At 39.4% G+C, this 25,638-nt stretch overlaps 1 protein-coding gene across 5 annotated transcripts in view; it reads right to left on the bottom strand.

Moving 5' to 3' along the window:
• The window catches only part of LOC124114626 (CWF19-like protein 1), a 329,927-nt gene that overhangs the window by 90,752 nt on the left and 213,537 nt on the right, over window positions 1–25,638 (bottom strand). For 4 of the 5 annotated variants that reach the window (XR_007218701.1, XM_048385574.1, XM_048385573.1 and 1 more), the window contains exons 8-9: window positions 16,649–16,783; window positions 8,282–8,381 (exon numbers count right to left, since the gene is read on the bottom strand). Coding sequence is in view for 4 of the 5 variants with exons in the window: in XM_048385574.1 (XP_048241531.1) it covers window positions 8,282–8,381; window positions 16,649–16,783 (235 nt within the window). In the remaining variant the exon portion in view is untranslated. The remainder of the gene's footprint in view (window positions 1–8,281; window positions 8,382–16,648; window positions 16,784–25,638) is intronic. The other variant, XM_048385575.1, reaches the window with a different exon arrangement.

Genomic DNA, 25,638 nt, shown 5'->3' with positions numbered 1-25,638 from the left:
CTACCGTGTAGCTGGTTATCATCTGTGGCATGTCGAGCCAGAGCGCATACTTCGAGGAAAGGAATTCATCCAGCGATACATCCCCAAGAGCCAGATCTTTTGCAACCGCGTTTACTTCTGGGCTTCATTTATAGAAGGGAGTTCTCATCCCACTGTTGATATGCTCGCATGCCTTGACTATATAGTTGATTAGGCACACCCTCCACAGTCAATTCTACTTTTGTAATCTTGGGGTTGTAGAACGCCTCAGTATCTCTTGCAAATGCTTCAGAGGGGTCCTCGAACAACATTAAAATACCCTTCAACAACCTAGCGGTGAGGTTTAGATTGATATTCAAATCTCTTTTGTTCCTGGAAATCTTTCGGTGTCGAAGCATGCGATCGTACAAAATGGCTAAAATTCCATTATACTGGTTACGAATTTGTCTGGCTAATTCAGGACCTGTTACCATATCATACTTCAGTGAGATATTGTCAATGAAATAGCGACACTCACCTTCAGTAGCTTTGATTACTATAAGGGTAACGCTATTTTTTAGGGCATTATCATTTGCAGAAGCCCAAGGTCTTCCATTAACTGTCCGACAAAGAGGGCAGTTGAAAAGACCAAGGGCTTCTGCAAATACTAATGCCCTGAAAAATAGCGTTATCATTATCATAGCTAAAATGGATGGAATTTTGTATCAAATAAAAAGAAACAACAATATCCGTTTTGAAACATTTACCGCAATCAACACAAATGTCACTGACACACTTTTACAAATATGATAATGGCCCGTTGTCAAGCAATATGAGGGCATTATCAAGTTACAGTGGCCTGCTGATTCCTGATAACATGCGGGTGGTTTAATGATAATTCTATCCATTTTAGCTATAATCTGCTGTAGTCATTAAAAATGAGTTTATATTCTAACCTATCGCCTAGAAGGGTATGTAACTACATGTATCTTGTAATTCAAAGACGAGGGGAATATAGAATCGGTTACCCAATGCAACAGCAACAGCCTTTTCTTCTATGATGCTATTATCACCATTGTTAGCACCCACACAGTCTCATTGAATTTTTATTACTAATACCTTGATACTGTAAGTTTTCACGTTTTTCGCCGTTCTCCAGAGATCCATGTAACAGAAGTATACATCGCTATCGTCAATACTCAAAACCTCATTACCGCTAATTTAAATCGTAATTTTCTTAACAATCGCACGACCTATGTTCTGAACAATCTCCCTGGCAGGGTCATCAGAAGTCAAACCAATTGTAAATGATAGTCGGGGCAGTTCCTGGAACTAACACATCGTGAGCACCGAGATTAGGAAGCGTCTGATTCTGATCAATGGTACTCGGGTTATTAGTTATACAAGGGGTGTTCATTAAAGATTTCCCCTGACCCACTTCCGATGGACCTAGTGGAATGAAACTTGGCATAGGTATTAGTCTTTCTTCACATATGAACCACCAAGAGTTACACACTTCTCCCATCGTTTTATGCAACTATTGAGACCTCGCTTGTAAAGGCCCTCATTTTGGTCAGCATGCCACGCCTCTTAAGCTTGATAGCGTCCCGCAATTTCCGCAGCAGTGAAGCATAATAAGCTTCTGTAATTGTGGTACCCTTTGCCAAGAAATCCATCATCACTACTCCGTGCTGATCCCAAAACACCGTGAGCATGACCTTGCCTGCAGAGGGTTGGACACGTGCCTTCTTTGGGGGTGGTGACTCCACATGCTTCCATTGCATCGACTGAACTTTAGTCTCAGGATCATAGTGATGGACCCATGTTTCATCCTGTGTGATAAGTCTGTCAAAAAAGTTTGCCTGGTTTTTTTGGCACATGTCCAAAAGATCCTTTGAGCAATTGACTCGTTCCTGCTTTTGGAAAGGTGTGAGCAACCTGGGAATCCATCGTGCAGACACCTTATGCATGTTCAAATTGTCATGGATGATTTTTTCCACAGACCCTACACTGATCTTTACATCTTGTGCTAACTGGCGAACAGTTATACGTCGGTCTGCCAAAATGGCGGTCTCCACTTGATGGATAGTGTCCTCATCAATGGCTGAATGGGGGCGACCAGGAATGGCATCGGTTTCCTCAGATGTCCGACCACACTTGAACTGGCGATGCCAGTGTTTAACAACGTCATATGATGGGGCATCTTCCACATAAGTTGCTTTCATTTCATCGAAAGTTTCTTTTGGTGTGCGACCTTTCAAATATAAAAACCTAATCACTGCTCGGTATTCTACTGGCTCCATTGTCACACCCTACTCGATCATAATACCTGTAAAAGTGGTAAGATTAATAGTTCGGTGAAATTTCAACCAAATATGATAACCCTAAGTGGTTTAGGGAAATCTTTAATGAACACCCCTCGTAGTTACAGACTGGCGAATTGCTATGACTCCTTATGGGTCCCGAAGTCTACGCTGTGGATTTAACTTGTGTCCATATTGCGAAGACATTGTTCATATTGAAATTATGTAACCATATGCTTAATATAAAAATGGATGATATTAATCTAGATAACCTAACTGATACTAGTACAGTCGAAGAGGGTACTGATGAAACCATCATTGTGAATCTTAATGAAGAACTTTTGTAATCAACTGTTAATGATTATTACGATGTCTTAAAAGAAGACAAAAAATATGTTACTCCGATTCGCCGTGACTATTCCAAGTTTACAATAGATAGTAAAGGAATATTGCGACTGCGTGGCTCTCCGGATATTGATCTTATGATTTCTAGTACTAGGAAACCCCTAGCCTTGTCTACAATAGCCAGACGTTGTGGTGGCATTAACATAATTCGTAATGAATTAGGTCTTTTAGACTACGACAACTCACAAGCAATTTTTTTTGCAAAGACTCCTAAGGATCTTCAGACTGTGCGTATTGAACTCGTTGCAAAGGCTGCTGCCATAGATAAAGATAATTTGGAAGACATACCACAACGCACGAAGCAGGCCTCTGATGGTCTCTAAGAAATCTTGGCAACCTACAATAATTCCACATTACAGTTACCATCCTTGAAGTACAATATTAGAGAATTACAAGGCCTTGACAAGGCAATGCGAACAATGCGGGGATCACTCATCAATAATATAGCCAAGTTAGATGAACTTGACAAGCATATATCTTATGAGGCAAAGCAGACAATGAATTCAGTAGACGCTGTGTTGCGGAAAGATTGTGCAACTTAGAAGACAAAAGATCAGCCCACCTCGAAGCAGCTTCCACTAATAGAGAAGCACTTTGTTCACAAATCAATCAAATTCAAGAAACTATTGATCAAGTCCTCAATGATGATACTGCACTGGCCGAAAAAATTAACACATTGTTCAGAGAATAGGGGATAACCATTACCAGTATTTTAACCACATTGGGATTTATTTTATCAACTTTGACTTTTGGGTTGACCAGCGCCGGATGGTGTAAAAAGAGTGGATAAAAAGAGTGGATAAAAAAGCATATAAAGGCATTAGGAGAAGCACTATGAAAGCTCGCCGGGAAAGCCGCGTCTGCACTTTCCGGTATAATAGGGAGTATTGTATCCTGGCTCTTGAATTTATTAGCTAAGACCGCCACTTGGCTTAGTCAAAACTTGTGGGCAGTGATCATAGCAATTGCCGGACTGTTGTACGTATCTGCTAAAGACTATTTATCCTAATCATGAGTAAACCAGCCGTGACTCTAACTACTATATGCGCTGTTTTTTCATTGATATGTTGTCGATTGTTGGTGGCAATATGTGGTTTTACAACTTGTGGCTGTTGCACTTCTGTTACAGTAGATGACTGTGGCTTGACTATTCCTATTTTGCCTGTATTTGTTTGCGTTATTAATTCAGTGTTAATATCTGAATTTATACCCGGTTGTTGTTTACCAGTATCAATAACAATTTTATTATTATAGCCTATCACTTTACCAATCTTAAGTTCCATATTACTCAGAGACATGTATAGTCCTGCCCCCAAAACATAGTCTACTTTGGATTGATTATGCTTTATAGAAGAAGGTATGTCAACTGGTGAAGCAATAGCATCCTCTACGTTTGCAACAAACTGTTTTTGTGCATCAAGCGCTGTCCCAGAACCAATTATTCCTGTTCGTGTTTGCGACTGTGCACCAAGAATTGCCCATACATAAGTTCTTATTGATTCATTGTTTGTAAAATTATTTTCTGTTCTATCATAAAGAAATTCATTCCAAGCATTTTCAACATCTTGTGGTTGCTCAACCTTTTGGATGGTGAAAACAAACACCACCCTTAAAGTTCATACGATCGTCTCTCCACTTGTTACTCGAGAGACCAAAGCTGGGAAGAAGTTGACTCTTTTCAGTAAATCATCGCTGACAGAGTGTGCACCAGCGTATGTACCGGGTAATACCCAGACCATGGTTAACTCCATGCAGATGCCAATCTTTACTCGTAGAAACATAACATTCCTGACAAATATGTTCATATGCCCACCTATTGTACAGATTATTTGATGCCTTCCATGCTCGATCCTGCGGGAATGGGGCACTAATTTCTTTAAGTATACGTCTAATTTGATAGTACACGTGAAATGATAAAACAGACTTATTTAGTTCAAAGCGGGCAGCATAAAGAGATACACCACATCCTGTTTCTGGCACACCATATGGCAAAGTTTAACTGGTTTTGCCAAAATTGCATTGGATTGTAGAACCAATCATGTACCATTTTGTCGCTAGTTGCCGTGAACCTGTATTTTTCAAAGATATTAGGGAAATGAACAAAAAGCTGAGCACCAGAGGCTCTTACTAAAATCGACTGGTTCGTAAGGTAAGTTGCTTCGATGCTACTTTCTGTATTAACACCTACCATATTGAAGTTGTAATATAGTATCTTTGTATATTTAATATGTATGTTACACACCCGGGAATAACAAATGGTCAGTCTATTCAACTGCTTCAAGCTATCAAAAACTCAGCGGGGCAACTTGAAGTTGCTCTCTGTGATATAACGTATTACCAGCGGTGGACCAATATAAGTGCTGCGAGAGGTTATAATAAGTTATTACTAGATAAAGAACGTCACACTATATCTGATGGGTATTACAGCGTATGCTCACTCAATGATGAAATTTTAAAGCCTTTGGGAGCTAGTCTCACACAAAATGAATCAAATTGGGTGCTGATTTTAAGCAGTGGAGCACATTCTATAAAACTTGATAGGGACTTAGCAAATACACTTGGATTTATAAGAAGAGAAGTGGCACCCAACACAACAATGCATGGAGTTAAATTACCCAATATAGTTCCCTATCAAGAGTTGTGCATCCATCTTGATCAGATCAGTACAACGGATAATATTCAACTCGAAAATCCTTCAACTCTGCTAAGAGCTATTCCAGTCAAAGATGAAAAATACTATAGTGGCAGTACGGAAATTTCTCATCATTACAATATAAAAAATTAAAGCAGGGTATTATTACAGATCTCAAAATTTCTGTATCAGATGTAAAACATCAACCTGTACATATAGGATATTTGAGTGTAACACTCCATATTATAAGTAATGGTTGATTCTTCAGGCCCTGGACACATAACTATAACCAGGGTATTTTGGAAAAAGGTTTTAATATTAACTTAAAACATAGTTTATTAAATTCTACAAGGCTTTAGGTTAAAATACAGATGAAGGGGTGAGGGAATCACCAACAGGTTAAAAAGTTATCGATTTTGCTTCTCTGGGAAATAGAAATGGCTTTTAGAGGAAATTACCAAGATTGCTTGAATCAGAAATGACTGTTAGGGGGATTCGGTACCTCACAGGGTAATGGGTTTTCACCTTAGTGTTGTTTGAATTATGAGTATGTTTGGTTGACTAATGACTTTAGGAAATCAACTAGAGGAAATTAGAAGAGTTTTGATAGTATAAGTGACTGGAACGGAAATTGGGGTTCATATGGAGGTGAGCATTAGGACTCATTTCACATGATGTCAAATATTATTTCGGTGGGAGGAGCTAAAATTATCATCAATAGTATTTAGTGAGTTGTCCGGGAGTGGTGCGGGGATTCGGAAACTCACGGCTGACCAGAGAGGTTCTCTCTGTAGAATGGAATTCCGGGTCAGAAAAGTATTAGAGTTAACAGCTGATCAGAAATGCTATCAGGCTCTTCAATGCATCCTTTAGGTATGTGTTGTATTTAAGTTATACAGGCTACAAGAAAATAACTGAGGACCATGTGTGTATATTTATGATTAATTCTATCATAAATAAAAAGGACTTGTGATTTTGAGAGAGCTACATCATCCCCAGAACTTAGGAGTGGTTGATCAGAACAAGTGACCAAGGGAGAAGGGTAAAGTACCCGCCCCCTAAGGTTACATAACCTTAGACAATGTAATACAATTGTGCTTTCCGATCTTGGAGACACAGAAGGATTTGATAAACCTGGTATCGAGGGTAAGTTATATGCTTTACACTTACAAGATAATGTATACAAGCGGAAAGAAGTTATATTCACAGAACCTAATGCCCTAACACCTAATTTAATAGATTTAAATGATGTCGTTAGTAGACTCCATAAAAACACTTTATACAATCTTTTTTCGTGACGATAACAATAAATTGACCATGTTCGAAGCAAAAATCGAATGGCTACTGAATATCATCGTTGCTCCACCATATGTGATGATGAGTAAGGGACATCATTTAACTAAGATAATGAATCTTCTATCCCCTGCCAGATGACCGAGGCTATATGTTATTGAGTCGCCCATCATTAAAAGATGTTAGCTTAAATTTGGTTCCTGGATTCAACGGTGTAAAAAATAGCCTGAATGGTAGACCTAATTTTTCTACAATTATTATCAAAGTCTTGTTGGGGGATGCGCCAGAAGATGCTCCAGATATATTACCGGGTCTATCAATTAAATGGCTTATGAAACATGAACGTCAACGTTGCAGTATTATTATTTATCTTGGAGTATCGCCCCGTTGCAAGTCTTTAGATGGTCCAAGTTAATAAGGGATTTGGCATTTCACTAACTAAGATATCTATGCCATATAATATACACCTAATAAGACTGATGTATACTCTCAAGACATTTACGCAAGACCAATTAAACACTCTTTTGTTATAATATATATTTTGGGTTTATATCCGGCGGTCGATGAAGCATCTGAAAAGATGGATACTGTTGATGGATTTCGATTACATCAAATAAGTGACATAAAACATCACATAGAGAAGGAGAGGGAGTCGAGACTTGGATTATATAAAAAGTATCGCAGAGCTGTGAATGCTCTCAACGGAGATGACACTGCACTTGTAGCAGCTAGCATGGGACTTGTAGCAGCTGGTGTTGGTTTATTATCAACTATAATCGCCATGCCTATCGTACTTGGCATGGAAGTAGCAGCCGGAGTCTCTGGACTGGCAGGAATAGCTCTTAAATTTATTTCTTGTAGGTTGCAACAGAAAGCATTAAAACATGACAGTATTTATGTACTCACTGAAGCAAAGTTAAATAGCATTGAGGATCATATTTCAACAGCACTGGCTGATATCAAGATATCTGAGGAGGAGTTTCGTTTAGTGTTGTCAGAACTAACCAAATACAACGTAATGAAGCAGGAGATTCAATCAAATTCTCGTAAGACCAGTGGTATTAGTGAAGACGAGAAAAAAAAGTTCATAGAACAGGGGAGACAGCAAGCGCGTCAAGTAATCTGTGCCAAAACCAAAGAACTGGCTGGAGATTAAAACAAAATTGTTTTCTGGATACATCGTTGGATCGCACCACATATAAAATCATTTAGACGAATGTCTACATAAGTCTATAATAATGGGGAACTACAAGCCAACAAAGGAAGACCTTGAAAAACCTATCGAAGCATTTATGCTCCGGGACAAAATTTCACCAGAGATTGTTCCACCAGGGCTGGTAATAGGTGAGGCAGCCAGATGACCCCACACATTGCCATGAAGGCAGGAAGGTCTTGATACCTGAATCATACACTGGTTTGGTTTTAGCTGATATGGATGTCTTTATTGTTGCCAGGGCCATGTTGAACATGATACTGATATGTTCATAAGTATGAAAAGAAGGGATTATAAATGATGGACCCATGACAGAAGCTTACACTGATGATGTCGGAGTGAACTAAACAAGCACATTCAAAAATCTTGAGTGGAAGTGAGCTAAAAATGTCCCCAATAGTCATCCCCACATGGTGACTCATCATGTACCCAATTAACTGATGAATTGATATAGCTTATAAAACTCTTTGGTATTACCTTGTTTTCTCTTCTTGTTGACGTTACCACCACTTTCACTGTGTCTTTTTCCTGCCTTCACAGTGTCTCCTCCATGCATGTCATAGAAAAACTGTGTTCCCTGCAAATTATTAAAAATAGCTGCTGTTCACCAGATAGCAACAAAAGTGGCTGATAGCTATATTGCCCTGCAGTCAACATTATTCCAGCAATGTAATGAATCCAGTGGATGATGGCATGATCAACATTCCATGTAGGTAGATAACACACAATCAGCATGACCAATCGGCTCTTGACAAGCATACAATGCTTGGGATCTATACCCTGACCCTGACCCTGACCCTGCCTTTGTGGATATATGTGTTTAAGCCTGGATAAAATACTCTTGCAACATAATTAATTGTCATTGATCGATATGTTAAAATGAACTAGAAGGTGCCTCAGAAGGTACAGCATTTGAACTAAATTAAGTCAGGTGACAGTTGACCTCACCAGTTTCTATGTACACTTACGGACAAAAGAAACATGAATACAGTGATCCCTCGCCTCAATGCTTGATGAACGTTATAGATGAACTGCGGTTTAACCGAGCTGGAGTTGTAGTGGGTAGATGACCAACACAACAGTACATGCTCTGCCCATCTAACTCGATCAACTGTGCACATTTCGGAGTTAAAAAAAATAAGAATAGTAGTTGTTTATGGTTCATAGATAAAAAAGATTTATCAAGTGTTATGTGCTTTAAAAAATACACATCATATCCCTTCAGCGAATTCAGGTGAACAAGGTATAACAAACTTGGTCAGTATAACTATGAAATTTGATATAAAACATCACAAGACGATTTACCATCCCTAATGCCTTGGATAAGATTACTGTGGGTATTTTCTCGTACACTAATCTGCAAATAGCAATCAGCTGTACACACGTTTTCTCCAATTCTACTGGTGATTCAGTTAAAAAGTACCCAATGATAAAAATTCAAATGCAATGGTCAGAAGAAATTGTATTTGAAATTATTATTTTATCAGGAATAATATATTCCCATATTGTGTTATTTTAGTTGCAGCTTTCACTTTATATACTTAAAATTATAAGAAACATAAGTATAGCTCTTTGGCACAGCTGATTGCTACTGCAGGATGTTTGACCAGCCACCAAAGGGACTTCCCGCACTGTATGTATTTTGATTGCGAAAAGGTTAGGTTGACATATAATAGTCCAATTACTACAAATATGCCTTTTAACTAGTCAAAGTATGGCATTTATGACAAATGATATCTATCTTCTGGCAACTACAGTTTGTTTCAAGGCGTTAATAGCATTAATCTGACCGAGGTTGCTGTAAATAAGGTTGAGTTGTGCGATCTACTGATCACTTCACACATGATTTTGCCGAAATTTGCCATATTCGACGTAATAAGCGCCCCGCTCTAATAAGCGCCCACGGTGATATTTGCTAATATATTGGCTAGTGAACAATCCCAGTTAGCACCCCTTCCGATTGATCAATATACACAAGCCTTATTTTTCTTCGTGTATAATGCGTGTATTATATGCATCCTTAATTGTGAATTAGATTCTGGAAAAATACATCTGTCGTATATAAACATTTCAGGCTGTCAGCATAAACCACGATCTTTTAACCCTGTTGTTTTTTACCCAAATAATATTCTATTAAGAGCCCCCTATTTCTAATTTTGAGAGCGCCCTGGGCGCTTATTATGTCGAATACGGTAAATACGTCGACCTGCTTTCGAGGACAGGGGGTCCCACGACCCCCCCTATCAAACAATAGTTCAAGCCAACGCTTTAATGGCCCAAGGCAGTCAGCCACAGGAACTAGAGGTAAGGTCTTTGGCTCCTACTCCCGTCAAACTAGATAAGTTAACACCATGGTTGTGTCGTTATGCTCAGTTAAATGCAGAGGATGCACAATATTTGCTCGATGGTTTAACATTTGGTTTCCAACTCGAGTTTCAAGGTACACGCCATAGTCGGCTAGCAGGCAATTTACAATCCGCAACCCATAAAGATAGGAGAGACATCGTTAGACAAAAGCTTAATGATATCCGGCGAATTCATCATCTATCTTATCCCAAAGCAGGGTCAACAAGAAAGAAGTGAGCAAAGCTCACATACCCCCGTTATCCCTGCTGGTCAACAACAAATAGTAAATAGTTTGTTAATTAATGAAATATACCTGTTGCTTTAAGTCAGAGGAACTGCCCTTTCCTTTGTAACCCCATGAGGATGCATTATGTTTGAAATGAACACATGTTTTTGCAAATATATTTCAATCTAGTGTGGGATAATCAATGCTTAGCACAACATACATTCTTGGAATCCTTTGATACTGGAAATTAACTACAAAGCATGACGCATACTTATTATACATAAAATGAAAAAGAGCAAAAGAGAAAACTTTCAGAATCTTATAAAAGATAAAAAACAGTGGTTAATGTAGCAAGTTTGCTGAAGCTAGGATACATAATATTGTAAACTTGGATCGTACAAAAACTCTACCCAAAATTTATGTTTCACCATGATTCCATGGAAAGGGCAAAAATAAAAAAAATCAGAATCTTCAAACTAGCAAAAGGCACAAGTACTCATTGTGGTAAATGGGTGTAGCAAGCTTGATGAAGCTAGGATGCATAGTTAAAAGTTTAAGTTTCTTAATGTGTCCATGAAAATGGCAAAAATTAAAAAATTCAGAATCTTCAAACAAGCAAAATGCACAAGTACTCATTGTGGTAAATGGGTGTAGCACGTTTGGTGAAGCTAGGGTGCATGGTTAAAAAGATATGGGCCGTACAAAATACGCACCCTAAAAGTTTAAGTTTCTTAATGTGTCCATGGAAACGGCAAAAATAAAAAAGTTCAGAATCTTCAAACTAGCAAAAGGCACAAGTACACATTGTGGTAAATGTGTGTAGCAAGTTTGGTGAAGTTAGGGTGCATGGTTAAAAAGTTATGAGCACAAAAGCTCGGACGGAAGGATGGACAGACGAAACGCTATATACCCCTGATTTACTTTGTAAACGGGGGTATAATAAACGACCACATAGATCTGTCTCTTACGCCAAGTAAGCTGTACAGATGGTGCAACACTTGGGAAAGGGAGCACTGCTTGCAAAGTTTGACATCAAGTCAGCATTCAGAATTATACCAGTGCACCCGGATGATTTCGAACTGCTGGGTATCCAATTTGTAGGTAAATTTTACTTTGATAAATGCTTACCATTTGGCTGCTCAATATCATGTGCTATCTTTGAGACTTTCAGCTCATTCCTACAATGGTGCATAAGTCAGCGTCTCCCAGCAATACCGATCATGCAATACCTTGATGACTTTCTGACCAGGTGACAGCAGGGCACAACACAATGCCAATCCTATTTGCAGTCTTCATTAGAAATGCTAACTCAGCTTGGTATTCCCATCGCCCAGGACAAAACAGTAGGCCCAGTGTCTCAACTTACATTTATGGGCCTTGAAATAGACACGCTAGCTATGCAGGTGAGAATAACCGTTAGGTAAGATCAGTGAAATCACAGCTCAAATTCGGCACATACTCGCCACATGAAACTCAAAGGCAACGAAGAAAGAGTTACAGTCTCTCATTAGTAAGCTCAATTTTGTGTGTAGGGCCATCCCAATGGGTAGAGCATTCTGCCAAAGACTCATCGACCTCCTCTGCCAAGGTAAGCAACCTTTCCATCATATTCGAATCACAGAATGGGTAAAACAAGACCTTCAAATGTGCCTTACATTTCTCACGAACTTTAATGGTGTATCAGTATTTCAGGACAAGCTGTGGGTAGACAACTCTCACTTTCAGCTTTACACAGATGCAGCAGGCAGCATAGGTTTTGGGGCCTACCTTCAGGGCAGATGGTTCTGCAGTAGATGGCCTGACCAGTGGGTTAAGGATGGGACAACACTTGAAATGACCTTTCTGGAGCTGTTTCCCATCGTCTGCGCCATTCAGCTATGAGGAACACAGCTGATGAACAAGAAAAAACTGTTCTACTGTGACAACCAGGCAGTGGTGGCAATCATCAACAAGCAGTCAACCAAAGCCCCTCGGGTGATGAATCTTCTCCGCCCCCTTATCCTCCTTTGTCTTAACTATAATATTTTGTTTAAGTCAAAATACATTGCAACTAATTCCAATGTCATAGCCAATGCACTCTCGAGGTTTCAGCTCAATCGTTTCCAGGCAGTAGCACCGGAAGCAGAACCTGCGCCAATGCCGGTCCCAGACAACGTATGGTAGATCTAAAGCGAGAAGTAGACAGGCTACTACAACAGTCCCTATCTGAAAATACCAGGTCGACCTACAAGACAGGCATCAACGGGCTGCAGCGGTTCAGAGCGGTGCATCAGCTTCCGGAAACGTGGCCAGTCCCCCTAGATCAGGTCGTAAACTTCATTGCTCATTTGTCAGTCACCAACCATTCTCCCAACACAGTAAAAACATATATTGCAGGTATATCCGCCAACCATAAATTTAAGGGTCTGGAAGACTGTACTAATCATTTCCTGGTTACTAAACTAATAACAGGTATGTACAAGTCAAGAGGGCGCCAGGACACAAGGAAACCTATTACTCTGGACCTGTTGAGGGGGTCATCAACAATCTCACACAGGTTTGTTCATCGTCATACGAAGTATGCCTCTTCAGAGCTGTCTATTGTATAGCCTTCTTTGGCTTCTTTAGGGTAAGTGAACTAGTTCAAACTAAGATGTCACAGATGTGTATCAGGTGAACTGGAGAAAGCTACTATCCACCTCCCACACTCCAAAGGCAATTCAGTGGTTACAGAGGCGACACCAGGTAAATCAACCTGCCCAGTGGCTGCCCTTAAGGCATACTTAAACGTGCGCCCATCTGGCCCCGTCCCAGAATTTATCCACTTTGATCATACACCGCTAACCAGGTATCAGTTCCATGCGGTCCTCAAAAAGGCTTTGGCCCTCAGCTCAATAGATACTGAAAGTTATTCTTCCTACTCTTTCCGAATCGGAGCAGCAACAACAGCAGCTACCAATGGGGTACCACCACATCTCATCCAGCAATACGGCAGATGGAAGTCAGAATGCTATCAGTCTTATATATGTCTTCCTGTGTCATAATTATTCATGTTAGTTAACAATAACTAAAAAATAACTAATAACTGCCAAATGCTATTACAGTACATTTGTTCCAGTCTGGATGGTGGGCTCAAGCTTCATGGCAAGGGCAAGGCAACAGCTATCCCCACAGCGCCCGGAGCTGGTGCCCCACAAAAAGATCTTGTGGTTGGCGAGGGGCGGTCTGCGGTGGAATGAGTGAGTGAGTGAGTGAGTTGGGTTTAACGCCACTTTTAACAGTATTCCAGTTATATCACGGCGTGTCCTAATGTGGGAGGAAAGCCCCAAGTGAAGCAGGTCTCAGACGTTTACCACTTTGATGAAACCCACGAGCACGTCTATGGTGCTGACAAACCTAGAAACATAATCGGGGTGAACCAGGATTCGAACCCACAACCATAGGTTTCTGGCGTACCCAAGGGACGCAACTCTGCACAGTGAATCGTGGCGCCTTAGACGACTGGGCCACCCGTGCCCCCTGCGGTGGAATGACCTGGACAGGGTAATAGATGCTCAGGTGGAGGCAATGCGGTGCAGCCCTTCAGCTGTGTACACCTGGGATCTAACGACTTGGGCTCCACGAAGACAAGCCAGCTCCCTCGTCGATATGGAGACATCGATCATGTGGATTCAGGCAACGTAGATACTGGCACTCCGCACGCGACCCACGTAAGGTGGAAAAGAGCAGGTCCAAGCTTAATAGGCGGCTAGCCAATTGTCTCTGAGACGTTGCTAACTTTTCATTTATCCCTCATCCCAAAATAGTGGCCACTGTCCGATCCTGGTTCCAGTGGGAGGGAACCCATCTTAGTTTTAAGGGGATACAAGCTTTCGTCAAGGATATCAATTCCTCTGGTAAAACTTTGACTGGTTTCTCAGGTGGTTGGGTGACAGAAATCATCTTGTGAACTGTTACCAAATTCTGAACAATATTTCAAACAGGCATCAAAATATCCGACCCAGAGTATCGGGGATAAATAACTAATCTAGTTTCACATTGGGTAACTGAAACACATATTAACATTTAACAGTAATTCGTTAAATGGGTTTAGAGGCACCACTTATTTTACATCCGACCATTTATTAACTTTATAAGTAATTCTACTTTTAACAGGCAAATTTCACCTCACACATGTAATTCTGTGTTCATCAGCAACCTGCAATTACATCACTCCCTTCCATCCACGTGCACTACGTCACTTTCTCTGCCCTACGTCACTTCCTTCTACTAAAGCACTTTCACTCTCACTTTTGGCATTCATTTATAAACTACATCTTGGCTCAAATGACATGTGTCGGGTCTCCTCCAAGGGTGGGGGGAGCAATATAACTCATATTTTGTACAATTGTTCTTGTATATAATCATGTACATAGCACGGTTCATAAATAAACTAGGTGTGGTCAGCATGGTGCCGGGGGGAGAGCACATTAATAACAAAAAAAACCTGAGTTCTTGGCTGCTGCTTCTACAGCGGCAGTCCAAATCTTCCTGCCTTCTGTTTCCACGGGAGTGAGTACAAAGATCCCATTCCTATACCCATCTGCCATGCCACGGCGGAGGGCCACACCTATGCTTCCCATACATACTGTCCTGTCGGCGCCATCCACACAGTGACCTATTTTCATCCACAATCCTCTTTGTCTCATTTACTACATTACCTTTCTGCTAAACTTTATAGCATACTGCCATACAGTATCACTATAAAGGTCTGCATATAATCATCTGCTAACTTTGCTTCTGAAGGAATGAGGGGCAGTGGGGTAGCCTAGTGGTTACAGCGTTCGTTCGTCCCGATCCCCATTGGTTAAATCGTTCACTCGTCCCGATCCCCACTGATTCCCGACATGGGTACAATGTGTGAAGCCCATTTTTGGTGTCCCCACCATGATATTGCTAAAAGTGGCGTGAAACCATACTCACTCACTCCAAAGGAATGAATATTTGGTGAGACAAATATAGTCTGATCATATGTTGATGATCTTGATTCTTGTGAACATGGAGGTAAAGTAGCACATGGTTCCGTAAACTGTCGATCTTGCCCCCCCGTTGAGATCTCTGTTCCTGATATGAATCCCAACCTTTGAATCCATGCTTGGAATATATACATGGCCATTGACCTGCATCCATGGATTTACAAGCAGCAGATCCAACCATGCATGACTGAGTTTCCGTGTTTATGTCATGGCCCCATGAACCGATGGATCTGTCTACCTGTAATTCCATACCCACATCAGGTATTACCAGATAAGTGGAACAGACATGTGGTTGCTGTCAGACAGATCCAGATCTCAGATTACTGACTTGAGGTTCCCCTGCTTGTGCCACGGCCCAGCGATCCGACGAACCATTCTGATGGTTGTTCCGCACCCACGTCAGGCATTACAAGCTTCTCAACCTGGGGGGTAAGTGGAATGGATCTGCCTAAACTTGTCCGTGGCCTGTCAGATAGATCCAGGGTCCAAGGCTCTTTAGCATGCGTCCCTTTGTATTGCAAGCCTGGCGTCCAATTTATCAAGCCTTTGTTTAAGATAGCTTATCTTGCGTAATGAAAATCTTGTCACAAATGTTATATTTGGGATAATACTTTCTCAGTAAAGTACAGTTTCTAGTACTTTTTTGGGTCGAGTCCCGTCCGGGATTCAAACCCACACTGCCAGAGTGAGGCACCTAATCGCCAGCACACACATTTGACCACTTTCTAAACAGCACTGTGTGTTCAATGAAAACTTCCTTACTTGCAGAATAATATTCGTACGTAGCAACTGATATCAACATAAAACAATGAACACTTTATGAATTTGAAACTATAAATATGTTTTGCTTGTAGTCCACAAGGAGAAATAATGAAGTTTGAGGGATTACACATGCACTGAGTGCAGTGTTTCAGGCATTATGGCTGATCACTCAAGGAAAGGAAAAACATGTAACACTAAATAAATTTTATTTCTTAACCTTGTCATTACTTGCAAGCAAGAGAAATAGGGCAATCATATACTTGAGGGAATGTTTCTGTAAAAGCTACTGTAGGTTACTGCTTAAAAAGATATACCTAAACTTTCAATTAGAATAAAATCACTTATTGCATCACCACTAACCTGACATGTACTTGTAAATTAAGTTTTGTGAAGATGTATTGAACTGATATCTTTATGTCAAGCTGTGAAAAGGAAATGGTGACACTTTTGACAACAAACATTAAAAAATAGGTTCTATTCCGTTTACACAATATTTTGAAAGAGTGTAGCTGGTACCTGACTCAGGTCATCCCGGTTGCTTCCTGGTGTAGAAAGTGGTTTGTATGGTGATTCTGTGGCATCAAGTGGCTGTTTACTTTGTTCCTCAGTTGTAATGTGGGACAGGGGCTTGATTGAGAATGCATAAAGAAACTGAAAATATAAATAAATCACACAAAATAAGGTTTAAAATGTCTATGCAGCAAAGCCCCTCACTGTCTTTTCACAGTCAGCAATACTTTAGGTGAAAAATATAAATAATCGTGACAATATACTGAAGTTTGCATAGATCGAGTCAAAACCTGGATTTGGAGAGAATTGTCACTGAAATTTAACCATATATTTAGCATGGGTTCAAAGAATTGGCTACGCCCCAACTAGAAGATGACACATACTTCCATCATTCAGTCAAGTAACATTGCTGCAAATTTGTTGAGACAGGAATATCAAGTACCGGTACATTGGTTCCTCCAGAATCTATCTAGTGTTGAAACGGGTAGAGAAAATGATACTCGAGCACTCGTACCCCACTACTCACGAGTACTCGTCGATGGAGCGAAGTGGCTGAGATTCCTAAGGGGGGGGGGGGGGGGGGGACAGGAAATTTTGAAAATCCAACCTCCAAGTACACTATTTCCTGCATTTTAAAGTGAAAAACAGAGCTCATAATGTTTTTGTAAAATGTCATTTTTATCTCTACAAATTTGATACAATACATATGTATCATTTTTCTGATACTAAACTTAATTATTTTGGTTAAAGAAAGAAACCAATGTGATGTTAAATAACATCTCATAGTTGTATATGGAAAACATAAATTGAAAGTCAAACAAAAGCAGTCCAAATAAAGACAATTATTTAAAGGCTATGCATTAACACTTGCCTATTTATAAATAATTGTTTATGTTATTCAGATAATTATAATATATGTTATAAATAGGCTTTCAGATTTCGATACACTATGTATTTATACTATTACAAGTGCGTATTACAATCATTTGTTAAAACATAACGAGTGAAAAGTCAAACAATGAATTCTTAATTTAAACCGAAAACAGAAACAATGTTAACGACAGTATTCAACTTCAATGCCAAACAAAGCATACATAAATGGATACGGAAATCCATAGGAATGAAAAACGATGTCCTTGTCAATATGACAATTAACATCAATGACTCTATTGGCTTTGCTCTCATTTGAGGTTAGGCAGTGCCGGGCCATCAGTGGCTGGAACCGAGGTAGTAGCATCCACGGGGCGTGGAAGATCAACACATGCACCCTGCATGTCAGATACCTTGGGTTTGCTTGAAAGTGAATGCCTGAGGTTCTTATTGAGAAATATTATGACATCAGCCATGCTGGGGTTAAGAGCTGATCGTTTCTCCGAAATGGTTTGTCCAGGTGCAGAAAAGGCGCTCTCTGAACTCACGCTTGTACCTTGTATTGCAAGGTATTTTCTTGCTAGTTCTTGCATCTTCGGGTATCAACTTTCATAATCCTTCCAGAACCCTAGTGCGGAATTTGACCTGGTTGTATCCGACAGGTCCGTTTGAAGCTGATCTTCATCTTGCTCATCATCTGACACTTTTCTCTCAGATCTTCCATGAGGTATGAAAAGACGCTTCCCTCGGATTTGACAGACTTCTCAGGTGGCTCATCCTCCTCCTGAGGCTCAGACTTGATAGGTAATCCATGATCTCCTTGATTCCGTGCGTTGTGACACGTGGTGTTCTGAAGATCATCACGTATACGGCTGTATACTTGTGATTTCTGCTCATCACTAAGAAACCTTAGTTTCTTGAATCTGGGTTCAAATACTGCAGCAATCATTGGAAGTTTCAGGAAGTACTCCCCATGCTCCCCCTTTTATGATGTGCTGACGGAAACCATTGGTGATCATCTCCTTTACAGTGCAGATAACATTGCTGTCGAGCTCTTGTGGCTGCAAGTGGTTCTGTATTAAACCCAGGACGAGTGGGAAATGGACGAAGATGTCGGGTACTCCTCAGAGCACAGAACCTCTGTAGCTGTGACAAGTGGTCTCGATACCACAGTGAGCTGCTCCATGATTGTCCACTGGGAATCTGTGAGTATCTTCAAGGTCTTCCTTCCGATACATGTGGAGCTGACCGTGTCATGGAGAATGGCGAAGATGTCCGATCTCAAGGTGAGAAGGCGGTCAAGGAGGAAGAAGGTAGAGTTCCACCGAGTGGCAACAAGAATCACTACATGTTGAACGGGTTTGCCAAGATTTCGCTGATGATCTTCAAGCGCTGTTGTAGCCAAAGGAGATATGGGAATAAACACTGCAAGTTGTCTTGCAACAACAAACACGTTTTCGATTGTAGGTACAGATAGTGCATCTTTGATAGCAAATTGTAAGGTGTGAGAAACACATTGAACGTGTTTGTATCCACCTGCTGCTGCAGCAGCTGCCGTCATGTTGCTGGTGTTGTCAGTTGTAATTGCTGACAGCTTTATTTAGAATAAAGAATAATAATATTATTTAGAACAGCAGCCAGGTTTTCTCCTGTATGACGCACATCCAATTTCCTTGTGGCTTATATAAATTAGACAGAGTCCAATCACTGTTCACAAAATGACAGGTGACAGTGATGTATCCATGTGAGGTACAACTGGTCCAAGTATCAGTTGTTAAACCGACAGGTGTCGTCAAGTATAACTCTTTTCTATTCATCATACATAAGCATCAGATACTTATGCATTGTAGTGCGACATGGCATTTTGTACTAGGGATTAAGTGCTTCAGTAAATTCTCTAAAATCTTCTCCTTCAACGATAGAAAGAGGTCGAAAATCCTTGACAATCATGACCACACCTTTTTTTCTCAAATCTTGGTATGTTGTCTTGGAGAGAGGTGTCATCTGAAAATATTGCTTAAAGAAAATTTACATAAAATATTTATTAAACGTTTTTCATATCATGGTTTATAAAATATAGATTCTACCTTGTTTTAATACAACTTGTTTGATCCATAATGTTTAGGCTACTAGATTCTAATTCGGAGGTTTACATTTTAAATATATTATTTTAGATTCCAACTTTCAAATATTAATTTTTTTCATTAAGTAGTCTTTTATGATGTAGATCTACTGTCATAAAAATGTAAAACCTACCTTTTTAGTGAAACTAACAAGTGTGCTTTGTTTTGTAGATGGGGAGATGGAGGAAGACACCTGACTCTTTGTGAGTTTGGCGTGTTTCATTTTCAAATGATTTCGCATAGTCGATGTTGTGCCGCCTTTGAATGACAGCTGAACACCACACAAAGAGCATTTTGTTTCAAGTTTGTCTGGCGTTACTGTAAAATAAGCCCAAACGTTAGACCTACGCGTGGTCAGACTTTAAGCAGGGGAGGTAACTCACATTTCCAAGGGGCAGGTGTTGTAATTAGTGTTTCGAGTTCACAAAAACAAATAGTGGCTATGAACCTGTGTGTACAGCTAGCTTTTCCTTCTGAAACTGTAGCGAGCACGCTGATTCATCACAACGTCCCTCTCGTCATCATCCAGCAGCATGGCCGGATAGCGGTGAATCTAGCGATGGGACACAGAAGCGAAAGCATGAATTGTAAAGCTGTGGGCAGTTAAGTTTGAAAGATGCCTTTCCATGTAAATTATCATGCAGTTCTGATCGCTATAAGCTAATCACAGAAAGGATTGGGAAGTTTATTTCTCTTGACTTGACTTTCCTGTTGTTGATAATGCTGGCTTTTAAGGGTTTGGGGAGTGTTGGAACCCAAATATGAAGTTCCAAGACAAGATACCTAGACTCAGTGAAGAAACAAAGAAAGAAGTTGTGAAAGAACTGAATATGGCAGCATCTGTGGCAATTACTACGGATCGATGGACGAAAACTTGGAGTTGCATAATCGAGTGCTACAGAAAAGATCCATTAATGAATCTCACACTGGTGAGAACATTGGAGCTGTCTTGAAGTCAGTTTTTGCTAAGAGGAAGTAAGAAAGGCCTAATGGAATCTACTGTGTGACTGACAATGCCTCAAATAAGATGTTGCTTCTAAGGAAGCGAATCTAGAGCATGTCAGATGCTTTGCTCACACAGTGAATTTAGCAACACTGAGGGGACTTCAAACTGACACTGAGCAAACTTCTTGCAAAGGTATTGAAAATAGTCATATATTCTTTCACAGAAGCAGAACAGTACATGCTTTATTTGTGCACACACAGAGCATATTACAGCTCCCCAAGCATATACTGATTCAGGATGTCAGTACTTGTTGGAACAGTTCGTTTAATTTGCTTGAAACAGTCTGGAGCAGCGGCCAGCTTTGTACTCTTTGTAAAGTGATCAGTGTGTGGTCAAATGCAGAAGACCTTGTTGCAGTTCTGAAGTCCATCACTACTTTCTTGTGTGAAGAGACCATGTCAACTGTATCACTAATTTACCCAGCAGATCATTCGTGTCATGAAAACCAGGGAATCTGACTCTATCTTGAAACACACTGAGCAGCACTACCTGCAGGATGAAATATTCCTGATGATGGTGTCAGTCCTTCCAATCCCTTCCTTGTGTTGATGCAGGCAAAAGACATGAGGTCTGTTCTTCACTCATTTCAACAACAGTTTCATCCCATCTGCAGGTAGTATTTTTTTTGTTTTCATAGAACTAAAAACATGATATATTAATCATCTTAAACACTTAAATTGTACATTTTTACAAAACCCTCCATCAAAGTTGAACACTATTTTTGATATATTTTAATATGATATAAAATGACACAAATAAAACTAAACTACATCAAGTTTTTAAGTTTGTCAGTTTAAAGGGGTACTAATCTCTGGCTTCTTCTCGGCTGTCTAACACTGCCCACTAGGGCTCCCCAGCTTCCGTGAGTCAATTTTCTCACAACTGCAACTGAGCGGGACAAAGACTTGCATGGCTACTGTCTGTGAGGACAACAAAATAAACTTTGACGCAATATCTGTTTAACGCATTTTTGAATACTGATTGGTAACCTGTGATCTATAAAGTTTTTGACAAAGGGTGCATGTTAATTCATTTCTCCAGCTTAAAGAAACAGACAAAAAGAACGTTGGAAGCTCATCGATGCTGTCATTTGGAAATACCCCTGATGGTTATAGTTTAATAATAAATAAAAAGTATCCCTGCAGTGAAAGCATTTTTGGATTTCGGATTGCACGGATAATACGATTGCTATCTCTTGTCATCCATGTTTCCTGGTATAACCCTACACCAAATTGTTTTCTGTTGTAATTGAAAAACGTATTAGAACATGGTTAAATGTGAATGACCTGTTATCAGAATCCCAAGCTGGATTTAGACCCAACTATTCTCCATCAGACACTATATTTATTCTTCAATCTTTGTGTACAAATTATCTTGTCAAGGGCCATTTTTATTGTGCCTTTATCGATTTCAAAAAGGCTTTTGACTATGTGGATAGAAAGAAAATGATGTTTTTATTAATTACTTTAACAGGCAAATTGTCAAACGTTCTACAGAGCATGTACTCATCAGTTAAGGCATGTATCAAGACAGATAAAGGAATCACTGAATGTTTCAGAACTTCAGCTGGTGTAAGACAGGGCTGTGTACTCTGCCCTGTCCTATTTATATTTTTCATAAATGAACTTGTAACTGAAATGTATCATGAATGTGATTACGGAGTCTTTGTGTCACAAGATATAATTGATATAATGCTGTTACTATTTGCTGATGATATTGCTTTATTATCATTTTCAGTTAGTGGCCTCCAGAAACAGTTAAATGTTCTCCAGCTATATTGTGAGAAATGGGGCCTTGAAGTAAATTTGAAAAAGACAAATGTTATTGTTTTCAGAAAAGGTGGTATTTTAAATAAATTTGAAAAATGGACGTATTGTAATAAGACAGTCAATATTGTTTCATATTATAAATATTTAGGATTGACTGTATTTTCTCGATTAGCATGGCCAACAGCTTGAAAGCTTGATTCCTGTCTATAGAGTTTTTAAAGAAAACAAATTTATATCTTTCCGAGTTGTTTCGGACATTTTTGTCAGTAAAATAGCACCAATTCTTCTGTATGGTTCAGAAATATGGGGATGTCGTTATAATGATTGCATAGAAAAAATTCATGCCATGTACTTTAAACGTTTTTTAGGTGTCGGTAAATATGCCTCTAACAAAGCCATTCTAGAAGAAACTGGTCATACCAGTCTTTTTGTTTCATCCCACCTTAGTACTGGCAGTTAAATATTGGATAAAGCTACTTCGTATGAATTCAAATAGATTTCCTCTTCATTGTTATAATATGTTAAAAGCCTTGGATGAAAAGGGTAAATATTGTTTATGGGTGTCTGATATCAGGAATATTCTTTGTATGTCTGGTTTTTCTCTTGCATGGATATCTCAAGATGTTGGAAATAATAAATTATTTATCTTCATGCTTAAGATTAGTTGATATATTTTCAGAAGATTGGCACTGTCAAATATCATCCTCAAGGTTTTTATGCCATTATACGAATATAAAATCATTACTTGTTCCTGAAAAATATGTATCTGTACTTCAGGATAGAACTTTGAGAAGGTCTTTGTGTAAATTACGTATATCATTACATAAGTGTAATGTTAATTATCTCAGAAAGAAAAATGTACAAGACAAAGAAAGTAGTTCATGCCGTTATTGTAATGAAGGCTATGTTGAGGATGAGTTTCATGTACTTCTCATTTGTAAATATTATCAGCTTCTTAGAAATAGATACCTCCCTATGATTTCAACTATGTACAAAGATGAACTGATGAAAAATTTGTTGAACTCCCGCAATGCTAATACAATATCATCTCTGTCAATATTCCTGAAGAAGATTTTTGAAATTAGATGTTAATATTTTATGTAAACTTATTATTACCTTCACTTGACTGTACAATGTTAATACCAAAAAAACATTTCTGTACTATAGGTCATATGGCCTAAAATATTGAATAAACTTCTGTCTGTCTGTCTGTCTGATATCTACATGGAATATTTGTTAAGAAACATAAATGGTATTAGTTTGTGATATGTGACTATGGTCCTTACCAGTTCAAACCCAAAATGTTGCTTTGGACATAGTAGATTAAATGCAAAATATTAAGATTAAAAAAGTTCAGTTCATTACCACATTGATTAACATACAAAGAAATAATGATGGTCATTTCAACATACTACACCTATTCCGTCACACCCCACACAAGATGATGGTCAGTGTATGGAACTGGAAAGACTCCTGTTGAGATGGGCTCATTACAGAAGATCAAGTCTAGTGTACCCCCAAGGGTGTGGGTTGGTTTGCTGATATACTGGGCGAATAACATCTTTGATAGGCATTTAGAAGTTGGGAGTACGAAGTAAGGATAAGAATTTATGGAAAAACAACTTCTTTATTACAATTAAGAGCAACGTTTCGGTGTAGGTTCTAACACAGTTATCAAGCAAGTGATACACAGAGTATATATATGGCAAGTATATATACAAGTAGGAGGCAGTGTTTATACAGTAGATATTGTTTTCCCCAACCTCAGTCAGTCAGTCAGTCAGTCAGTAGAGAAGCCTGTTATGTACACACAAGGGTAGTGATGACAAAGGATGAAGCCAGTAATATAAACAACAGGATTATGGTTGATTGGGGTCTTTAGTGAGTTGATGGTACGCCAGGGGGTATGTAATAGCCTTGGTCACGGTTGATTGACAGCTGCAGTCTTTTGATGTTGATGGCTTCTTGTAGTTTCCTGATCTTGAAGTCTTTGAGGTTGGTAGTGAGGGCTGTGATTCGATCTCTCCCACTGAATGCTGTGGCTTGGGTTGTCACGGATGTGGTCTGATAGAGCTGATTTAGAGTCATATTTGGAAACAGAGCTTTGATGTTCTTTTGGGTTTTGAGGGGCCTAGATGTTTCTCCTATGTAAGCTTATCCACAATTGCATGGAATGTGCTACACTGCTCCTGATAGTTTTAGCTTGTGGCTCAAAGGTGGTTTTCCCTGTGGCTTTAATTGTGTTCTGAATGGTGTGACTTCTCTTGAAAACTACATCAATGTTGGCCTGTTTCTTGAAAGGGGCACTGATCTAACGCAATTCCCCGGACTGGTTGTTGCAATTTATAAAATGTGTAAATATTTCAGTCATTTTGACTAAAATATCTGTCCAGGTTGATTAAGACGATCAAAACGGCCTTACAAACATTACAGATTATAATGTAGGATTAGAAGCCAAACAACATAGAAATGTACTTTTCAACGTAAAAAATCCAGTCTCTTGGTGATGACATTAAACATCAAAATGTTTGGAATTCGTTATCATAATAATACAGATGGAAATGTTTTTCAGTCACTTTGTAAAATAACTGAATATTTAGACGTTTAATAAATTTGTTACACATTTTGACAGTAAAAAAATATACACACTATAAAAAAAGCAATGCTCAGGTGAAATATTTACTTTGTGTTGCAAGTCGAGATAGTGTAAACAAAAAACGCAAAATTACCAAGCAAGTGACTTATCAAAACTTCGTCACCATTACCGATGCTACCCACAAAGATACCTACATTTCCTTATTATCTCGAAAACTGAATTTAATTTTGTTGATCAATGTGACCAAACGCCCTTATTACTACCCATAAAAGTGTCTAATGCGCTTACAAATGGCGCAGCAAAGGTCGCGAACTAGTCTAGATTTCTGCTATACATCCGGGTACTCACTGGGAAAAAACAATAACAAAGGCAACAACTAGTCTCGGGGAATTGCGCTAGATCAGTGCCCCTTTAAGTGTCTCTTGATTTTGTGGCTAACTGTTCCAAAGTAGGGGAGGCTGATCACAAAGGGTGCATGCAGACTGTTGACGTGGGGATTTCTGAGATTTCTTGGTGATGTTCTGTATCGTCTGTTCTGTATCGTCTGTTGTACTATCTTTCTGTACGAGTACATCAAGGAAGGGGAGCTGTCGATTGTTTCCTTCCTCCATGGTGAACTGCATTTGCGGGTT

The sequence above is a fragment of the Haliotis rufescens genome, unplaced genomic scaffold, assembly GCF_023055435.1.
Source record: "Haliotis rufescens isolate VD_foot unplaced genomic scaffold, xgHalRufe1.0.p SCAF_6, whole genome shotgun sequence".
NCBI lineage: Eukaryota > Metazoa > Mollusca > Gastropoda > Lepetellida > Haliotidae > Haliotis > Haliotis rufescens.
The sequence above is the reverse complement of the archived record's forward strand: the minus strand, read 5'-3'. Positions and strand labels throughout refer to the sequence as shown.